This window comes from Anopheles arabiensis, chromosome 2 (genome assembly GCF_016920715.1).
Source record: "Anopheles arabiensis isolate DONGOLA chromosome 2, AaraD3, whole genome shotgun sequence".
Lineage (NCBI taxonomy): Eukaryota > Metazoa > Arthropoda > Insecta > Diptera > Culicidae > Anopheles > Anopheles arabiensis.
In genome coordinates, this window is record NC_053517.1 from 78,377,772 (window position 1) to 78,387,276 (window position 9,505).

Below are 9,505 nucleotides of genomic sequence, written 5' to 3' on the forward strand. Positions count from 1 at the left end.
ACCAATAAAGTGTCGGAAGTTGAAGGAACAAAATTTTCAGAAGAAACCTCTTCCCGATTCTCTATTTCAGATGATAATACAGAGTGTATTGATGGAAACGCTAAAAGCCAACAGAAACATAAAATGTTAGTTGTATCATCATTAGGAAAATAAGCTAATAAAAACTTACCGTTAGGAAAAAGAGTCCTTCTAAGCACTTTACCTCCAACAATACCGCTCTCAGGCATTTGAAAATCGCTTTCTTGAAAGTGTGCTGAGCAAATAACGTCCCTTTTCGAAGGTTCCCAATTTTCTTCCCGGTTACAAAACTGAACCCATGCATGTCGAAGAGGGTCATAGTTTGGAAAAATGTGGAAAGAAATTTCCAATGCACGTTTCTTTACATTGCGTGGATTGTTACCACACAATGAAACGGAACACGGAACAGGCATGATAAAAATTGAAAAATTTTAAGTTCTTTTGAAATTAAATAAAACTACACTTAACGTAAATCTTAAAAGACTAAAAACCTAACTAACTTAATTGAAAATAACTGGAAAAAAGGCACAAAAATCCAAACAAATTATGAGCAAAAATTTAATTCAAAGAACTGTTGATGCGGTTCATAAAGAATCTACACATCTAAGCAAGTTATAGCTATTATCACTTATCCGAAAACCTAAGAACGATATAAAGCGATAATTCTATTCCACTATAACTAAAAAAATAACCAACGAAAACACACTTCCTAGCAATTTCAATTCAAAGCCAACAGAGATCAAATAGACACCAGCCGAACTGCACGAAGGAACCAAAAGCTTTGAACGTAAATAATGCTCGCAACACCAACACCCACACCCCCTTCCTTGTTTTGTTCTTCCCCACCTCCTCCTACCCCTCGAGGACCATGGAAGAGAAGTGTCATGTTGAGAAATGTCAAATTGCTCTAAATAACTCAACCTTCTAAATATATACACCTTGCTCTCACTCTATCTGTTTTCCTCTTGCTCAGCTTCTTCCTACATGTTGTGATTTGAAATACGTCGCTCTCACTTTTTATTTTCTACTGTCTTTTTCTCGCTCATTGATAATGAAGTGCACTCGAATGGAAACGTAAATACAGTAGATTATCCGGGCAGCTCGGGACCGGACGGTTGCCGGTTAATCGATTTGCACGGATAATGGTCCAAGAAAAGTCAAACGCATATAAAACATATGAAATTCACTAGTTTTTTTATTAATTCACCTAAAATCAATCGATTAATCGTTAGTAGAATATTATTTTAATCAATAATTGCAGGTTTCACAACTGTTCATGAACAAAAATGAATTTCGAAAATACCCCTATACACTACAGAGCTGCACAAGAAACTGGTTTCCCAATTGATTATCGCTGCAAACTTTCGCCGTACGTATGAACAGCTGTCACATTTATCCCAAGCGCCACAGATTAAGCTTAAACGACTGGAAAATTAAATAATATCCATAGAAAAAAATGAAAGCTCCACAGCTTCATTGGTTTGATCAATAGATGGCGTATTACAACTCATCATAATATTGCTATCCTTTTCTTGCAATGTGTTTCGACAAGTTTCATCTTATCATGACCTATATAGCCTTCTAACTTTCCGAGCAAAAATCTATATGAATGGTCGTGTGGTCAGATACGTGGGTATCAACACCAACGACCATTACTCAAATCTCACTTGCTTCAGCGTTGGTGGTTTCCGTTGGAGTTTAGTATTTAAACAATTGTATCGCCGTTCTAGTTCTAGCGATGCATAACTTCAATGCGAAACCATATAATAGTACAGAGGAAATGAGAAAGCTCTCCTCCAAGCGATGAAGCTCAACTGGTTGGGGTATCCCACCAACAGAGAGCGTCACCAGCTTTTTCGCTATTTTTAGAATGCATGAGTCGTTTGCCGTCTGCTAAACGAAGTCTTTCTATATTCCGTTTAGGTAGAGAACTTGAGTCGTTTAGAAGGCGTTTAGTGGTCGTTTAGTAGATTTGTGGCACTTGGGATGCGCACGGTTAAGCCGCCCGCCGGTTAATCCGTCCCCGGATAATCGACGTTCTACCACCGACAAACCGACGTGAAACTGGCGTTAAAAAAGTGTCCCACACCAAGGTGTGTTTATTAAGGAGGTGAATTGTTAGCGCGTTTTCCGGGCGCCATCATTGAGTATTGTTATGTCAAATCGCATACAATTTTCTATACCCCCCCTCCAGCCCTCCCCGATTTTAATACCGGAGCCCACAGTATTGTTATGTCAAGTCGTGAAATGTCAATTTGCTCTGAAGCACTTCACCTCCTAATATCCATACACCTTGTCCCACACGAAAGTACTGTCATTTACCAGTGAGGCGATCACTTCTGTCAAAGTAAGCTTTGTTCACTGCTGCTTTGATGTAAACAACTTTTCTAAATACAAATTGCGAAGGAAGTGTGAGGCAAGATTTTGTGAGAATTTTTGGACAAAACACCCAGGAAAATCATTTTATAAGTTTCCAAATCAATGCAAAAGATGTGAGAAGTACATACAACAATACGCATTGGAATTTGCGAAGAAAAACAAAAAGGGGATTTAGCAGTTTCTTCTCTGTGTCAGTGTAGTAAGCGAATCATTATAGAGATGGCGCTAGTGTTTAACGTATTTTCATTTGAAATCAGGAGACAACTTTTGAAGCTCATTTTGTTCGAAGTGTCACGTCGGTTTGTCGGTGGTTCTACTGTATCTGCTCATACACGATGTCGACAGCATTGCAAAAGATACGAACCGCTTTACAAAGTGAGGTGACCAAAAAGAAAAGCAAAGAAAAGTGACGCAGAGTTTTAGGACGCCACGTGTGATGAAGATAGCCGGCAGCTGTGAATGTAATTAGGAAGGAAACGGTCATTTTAATTGGCTGCGATATTTTTGTTTATTGGGGAATTTGAGGGATGTATTTTCTGGCATCACTGTGGTTTGACAGTTAGTAATCGGAAGAGTGAACAAAGCTTCACTAGCGCATGCAATTCGCTACAGCTCATTCATTTTTCCTTGTTTTGTTTTTTTTGTAATAAACCATTCTTCGTCCATTCTTATGAAGGGAGTCATTGCTATCTTTTTAACAATTGCACCATGTTTGTACGATATCAGTCAACAAGAGATAACACACTCATTGGAGTTTTATTATTCTTGCCCGACCACCGACAAGAATGCAAAAAAAAACTCTTGTGTAAAATGAAGATCCCCCTTTTGTGTGGCATACCTTTACTTCCGCTATGTCAACAGTTAACCGGCATAATCTTTAGAAACTTGCCAGTAAAATACCACTATATTTTACTTTCGCACTCTACACCTTAAACTTCATTTAACCGAAAGTTCACGTTGAACTTCCATAACAGAGTGACTTTATTCTTACTCAACATTATCATGTGCTTAGAGTACCTTGCTTAATAAATCCCATATCTTTGCATAATTCTTCATATGAAACATCAAATGCGCCCTCATATCGACCAAATATTGCTGTACAGGCTACGCTGAAAGCATCGTCGATCATTTCGGCGGTTTCTTCGTTTGCACCATAGCAACGCCGATGCGATTGTTCCGTCCCGATCCGTGCACGTTCGCGCCTACAAACATCACCACCAGCAACCCGTTCAGCGATAGTGCAGTGTGCAGCTCGTCCACCCAGCCGTCGATCGATTTCGCGAGCGCTTGTTTATTGTCCGGCTGCACCACCGCTGTCGGCTGCCTCTTCGCTTCCGCGCCGTCCGCGGCGTTTGGCAGCCGGACGTAAGCGAGATTAAAATCATACTGCAGACAATTGCTCGCCGTCTGGCGGATCGTTTCCGTCGGTGATGACGTTTTGCGGAACGATAGCCACTGCTGCTCAGCTGAGGCCGCTTTCCCTATCGTGCCCCCGAAGTACTGCTCGAACGTGCGCAGCTCCTCCTTGGCGTTCGTGACGATAAACGAACGTTTGTTGCGTTTTTTAGCGTGCGAAAACAGGGTCGTCGTGATCTGTGACTGATGCGATGCGCCCGTCAGTTCGCTCGATTCGTCCGGCTGCGCGATACCGTTCCGGCCCGTCCCGGACCGGAAGCTGTGGTACATGCGCCGATCCTCGAGCCACTGGTCGCCAAAGTAGATGCTGTTGGCCAGCTTCAGCTGCACTAGCTTCAAACTGGCCGCACAATCTTCGATCGAATCGTGCCCACCGGTGCTGCACTGAATTTCCTGGTCGAGGAATTTCTTCGTCAATATCTTCAGCTTCTGCTTGTGCATCGGGTTGCCGGTCACGTTGTAGATGATGCTCGTATCGATCACGTACGGGTGCAGCAGCTCCATCGCCAGCAGATCGCTGTTGAGCGAGTGGCCCACCAGTATCGCGTCCGGTGGCAGCAGTTCCCGCAGCTTGCGCTGCACGTCGGCCAGCGTGGTGCGAACATCGCGCAGCATCGAGGCGGTAATGCCGGAGAATTTGGTACGATAGTCGATGATCTTTTCACGCGGCTTTACAAGCTTGTTGTAGATGACCTTTTGCTGCTCGTCCACGATGGACACGCGCGTCAGCACCGACTTGCCGCCAATTGCGCCACACATCTCACAATCGATGCCGAACATGGGCGACCGCGGATTGACCGGTTTGTACGAATCGCTCGTAGTTACGTAGTGTTTGTACTTGTTTTCCAGTGTACCTGGCAGTTGGGAAAGAGAAAATAATGGAACATTATCATGATGCCAACGAGACGATGCAGCTCAGGTCGGCGACAACCTACCGGCCAACGGCATGGGGTAACCTTCGTTGATCATCTGTATCGGCGACAGCAGCAGCAGGGTGCGCGGAAATTTGTCACTCTCCGGCAGATCGACATCGCTGCCGGGCGATTGCCGGGGCGATCCAATGTTCCGGAAGACGCTCTTACGCACCAGCATCTGGTCTTTGCACATCCGCATGGCCGCCTCGAGCGAACCGTACTCCGCGACCAGCACATCCTTGTGCGTATCGCTCAGCGGCACACAGGCCACCTCCTCCAGTATCTTCGTGCTCGGAAATACTACCTGCAGCGTTAGCTGGGGCCCAAAGATGGTGTCCGCACAGTTCGGCATGTGCTCCCGGTAGGTGACGTAATCTTCGCACGAGAATCCCTCCACGATCAGTACGGTCGTGTGCGTGAGCTTCGTGTTCTTATCGATCGATACCCAGCGCGGTGCCAGGGGCGAATCCGTGCGCAACAGCGTGTGCATCAGCAGGGCCTGAATGTCGTCCAGGAGCAGTGGGATGCGATCCTCCTTTTTCTCGTTCCGATCGAGCAGCGCATTCTGCCCGATTGGCTTTAGCAGGACGCGCGGCACGTAGCGCATGCTTTTCTTCTGGTTGACGTACGCCTTGAGGGCGCGGTACTCGGTATCGTTGTTGAGTGGGCCCGTCGCTGCTGCTGCTGCTGCTTTATCTGCCCCGCTAGCAAGTGTTTTGCACTTGACCGCTGTAGCAGCGTTATCGTTCTCCCCAGCTGCACCGTTACTACTGCACTCTTCCCGTCGCCGTTTCGCACCGACGGTGGGCGCTTCCTCCTCGTCACCGATGGCGTACGCGGTATGATTGTTGGCCAAAATTTGCTTCAACCGATCGTCGGCACCGTTCTGCAGCTTGTTGTTGTTCGATTCAGACGTAAGCTGATCACTGTTGCCTACGTCGTCGTCGTCGTCGACGTCACCAGCAACGTTCGGCTGTGTGGTTCTACTGCTGTTTCTACTGCTTCCGATGCCGTCCTGCTCGTTGAGCATCATCAGCGCGGACAGTCCGAGGAGTTTGCGTTTTTTGCGCTCTCGACGCAACTCTTTTTTGGTTTTTAATGCTATCCTGCCAACGCCATCGCCAAGACTGTCACCATCACCAGCGGCGGTAGAGGGATTACTGAGCTGAGCTTGTTTCACCCCGTCGCTGCCGCTTTGTTCGACAGCACACTCTACCCCCGGCTGCAACATTGGACGAGGCGGCTACCCTGCGACGCTGGAAGAGTGCGAATCGTCGCGGGGTGTGGAAGGAAGAAGAGGAAAAATAACAATCCATAGCCCATCGAAGATGGTGCTTTGTGCTGAGGCAAGCGAATGTGCATGATGAATCACGATATCGCGCGCGCTTGCAGCAGCAGCAGCAGCAGTCACGCGCGCGTATCCATACATGCGCTCGTATTTTTTTCTGTGTACACTTACCTCGTGTGCACGATCGCGGGTGTGTTTTAGTACGGACCGAGGGGAATGGTCGAAAAGGGTTAACCGGAAACGAAACGCGCGTCGCTGGACGGTCAATGTGTTTATTCGATCGTGGAGATATATTGCTGGCGCAGCAAAATCTCAACAGAGCGTGCTTGTGTAGGTGTTTTTTTACTTCTCTGTGTAGTATTGGCACAATCTCACATCGACTTCACCATCCAGAGTGTTGCGGTATTGCGGTTGTTTTTTTTCCTGCGAACAAAAACATGCTGCCCTACCACATTGACAGATTGACGTTTGCGGACGGCCTTGAACGCGTTGGCTATGGTAGCGGGTTTCAGAGTTGGGTTGGTGTTAACGGACCTTGGTTGTTTTTCTTGGAAAAAGAAGACAAAATTTGTTTTAAAATAATTCTAAACCAACACAAATATCTGCAACTGCATAATTTGTGAGAATTAAAGCTGCTTTTAGGGAAAACATGCCACGAAACGAGTTCAAACATGTTCAAACACGTCCAGCGTTGCGTTCGGTCCAAGCGCGGCTTGCTGCTGGGTCGGTAACGGTTTGACGTTTAAACGATTTTGAAGACAACGTCTGTGTTTCGCTGGAGCATCGTCTCGTGCCGTTTTCCTCCAAAGCACAACAACGTTTCGGTAACAACAACGCGCGAGTATACGAGCAAATCCAACAACGAACGATCACAATCGGGTGCATGTTGTTACAAAATGGATCAAATAGCGGACACAACCAAAATGTTGACAGCGTACAAAATAATTAACCAGCAGCTAGCAAGTGAAAATCAAAAGAAACGGCAAGAGTTGAGGCTGCACGAAGAGCGCTTTAATTACGCCAACGAAATGCTGCTTCGTGAGCGTCAGGAGAATAAAGCGCTCCGGGATATGGTACGAAAGCTAAAGGATCAGATGCAGCTGGTCACAAAAGTGGTCCTGTCGGTGCAGGAACAAACCAGCATCGTATTCGAGCGCATCAACCGCCCTCACGAGGAAGCCGAACGGTTGATGAAGGAGTACACGCCACGGGCGCACCGGGTGTACGAACAACGCCGGCTCGAAATTCCACCGTACGTAAACGAACATTCCATTCCGGAAGGGAATGAATCCGACGAAGAGGCGATCGAGAAGAGCGAGGAAGACTCGACAAACATAGCAGAGGCGGAGGTTAGCGTAAAGCAACAGGAGAAAAGTGGTGCTGCCGGTGGTGGTGACACTCCAGATGAAACCTGCACATCCATTCTTTCCCGCGAAAGTCGGTCCAGTGGGGGTGGTTTGGTGAAGGTGGTTGCTAGTCCGCTGGTACAAAGATTGAAGCGAGCCTCGAAAAACGCCAGCTTTGATGAATCGTTCGAATCGATCGACCGGGAACGGGCGTTTAAGCTGTCCCGAAGCAGCCAAAACAGCCGGCGACAGATCTATGCCAACATACAGGACAACATAACCGATTTGCAGTCCATTGGTGCCGCAAGCCAGATGGATGTGGACGGTAAATGTTGTGTTTCATCGCTCTTTCATGGTCAAAAGAAAATCGCTAACTTGTTTGTTTTCCATTTTAGAACAACTGAGTGACACACTGCGGAATCTTTCCCCGTTGGCGATCGATAAGGATGAGGATGAAGGAATGCTGTCTGATAAGGATGAGGATGAGGAAATGCCGTCTGCACTTCCAACTGAAAGCACCCGTCAAGGGAAGTCTCCGCCGGCGCTGCTCAAAAAAGCGATCAGTGAATCCGTGCTGTCGAAAAGGCATCCTTCCCGAACGATCAATGAGCAAGACGACCACTCCAAGGGCAGCAGTGTAAGCAGCCAGGGGGAGGCAGAGGAGGAACTGACGGTCTTCAATCCGGCCGAATTTGGTGCTAGCTGCAGCACACCGGTAGCGAAGAATTCGGCCATCGAAGCTACGAACATGGCTGACCCACCGCTCGCACTACGTGGTGGGCGCGGACGTGGACGCTCACGTGGTCGAGGGCGGGGACGACCCTCAAAGGCCATCAGTGAGCCCGATCTACTTACGGCGATGAATCCGGTCGTGGTATTGCAACCACTTACCGAGCGCAACGTAAAGGCGCTCGAGCGGCAGCAACCAGCGCGTCGCGCGAAACCAACCGGTCCGATGAAGGAGCATGACTGCAGCGGCTGGAGCAATGCATACGATGGCTCGTCGATGGGTGATCCGTGCTCGTCGACCGAGAACATGTCCGTCCTGTCGACTGATTCGAGCCGTCCGCGACGAAGGGCAGCACCGAAATCGTTGCGCGAACCAACGCTCCAAGCCAAATTAAGACGACCTTAGGGACTTGCTACTTTGCTACTTCACACCTACGAAATTTACGATTATTATTATAATTACTATTACTATTATTATTATTAGCCTCCTGTTCCTCCCAGTAGCCGTGCTTGACGGTTTTTTTTCCTTATATCTCAAATAGGTTAATTAATTGCATTGTTTCATTTACCTGAGTTGTTTGTTACTGATTAGCATTTTTAACATTTGACACATAGACTGAACGATTGCCCGAAGGAGAAAGAAACACGCATGTTGCGAACCTATTGTGGTCGGAAAACAGCATCCTACGGCCGTATCATGATGAATAAAAGGAAACCAAAATATTGTGAAAGTGAGCTTGTTTTCTTTTTTTGGTTTAAAATACCCCATTTATTATTTCATGCTATCGACAAAATAAAAGATTCTATCAATCACTAGAAAAGGTTACCCTCCCTGCACAACGTTGCCAGCGCTTTTTGCTACACTCGCTAAAGGGGAAGGTGTTTTTTGTTGTTGTTTGTATTCTTTGTACGCACGATAAGCTTGTTATAGCAACAAAAAATAGGTCCTTAACAGGACTCTAAACGAGAGAGATTAGGAAAAACGTAACATGCATAGAAAAAGTAAACATACCAACCGAATTGGGATAGGGTTAAACAGGTTTTAAAATCGTTAAAATTCCATCTAAACGATTTATGCGTTTTTAAAACTATCATTCCATCAGATAAGGGCGCGTAGCGCATAACATTTACCTTCTGCTTGTATCTTTTTGGTTCGATTTTCTTTTCTTTTTTTTATCAAATCACATTTACTTTCACTTTTAGCTACTACATACCCACTCTCTTTCGTTTCGCGCCACATATCTCACAGGTACGGTGTGTGTGTGGGTTGTTTGAGGCGTCCTGTTGTGGGGATCATTTCACACACCAAAGCTAATTTCGATTAATAACACACCTTTTTAGAAAAGATTTCCATTAAAAAATTTCATAGCATTATGCAAAAAACAAAATAACGTACAACACTATTTTCCTAGCAC

At 46.3% G+C, this 9,505-nt stretch overlaps 2 protein-coding genes across 2 annotated transcripts; one reads left to right on the forward strand and one right to left on the reverse strand.

Moving 5' to 3' along the window:
* Window positions 1-3,203: 3,203 nt before the first annotated feature.
* On the reverse strand, window positions 3,204-6,420 carry LOC120893571. The gene is made up of 3 exons (XM_040295547.1): window positions 6,187-6,420; window positions 4,749-5,983; window positions 3,204-4,667 (listed from the first exon to the last, which is right to left on the reverse strand). Exons 2-3 carry the CDS (start codon window positions 5,956-5,958, stop codon window positions 3,523-3,525), a joined length of 2,355 nt encoding a protein of 784 aa, XP_040151481.1. The 5' UTR covers window positions 5,959-5,983; window positions 6,187-6,420; the 3' UTR covers window positions 3,204-3,522.
* A 26-nt stretch (window positions 6,421-6,446) lies between these two features.
* LOC120893573 lies at window positions 6,447-8,825 on the forward strand. Its single transcript, XM_040295550.1, has 2 exons — window positions 6,447-7,686; window positions 7,757-8,825. Exons 1-2 carry the CDS (start codon window positions 6,912-6,914, stop codon window positions 8,494-8,496), a joined length of 1,515 nt encoding a protein of 504 aa, XP_040151484.1. The 5' UTR covers window positions 6,447-6,911; the 3' UTR covers window positions 8,497-8,825.
* Window positions 8,826-9,505: the final 680 nt, after the last annotated feature.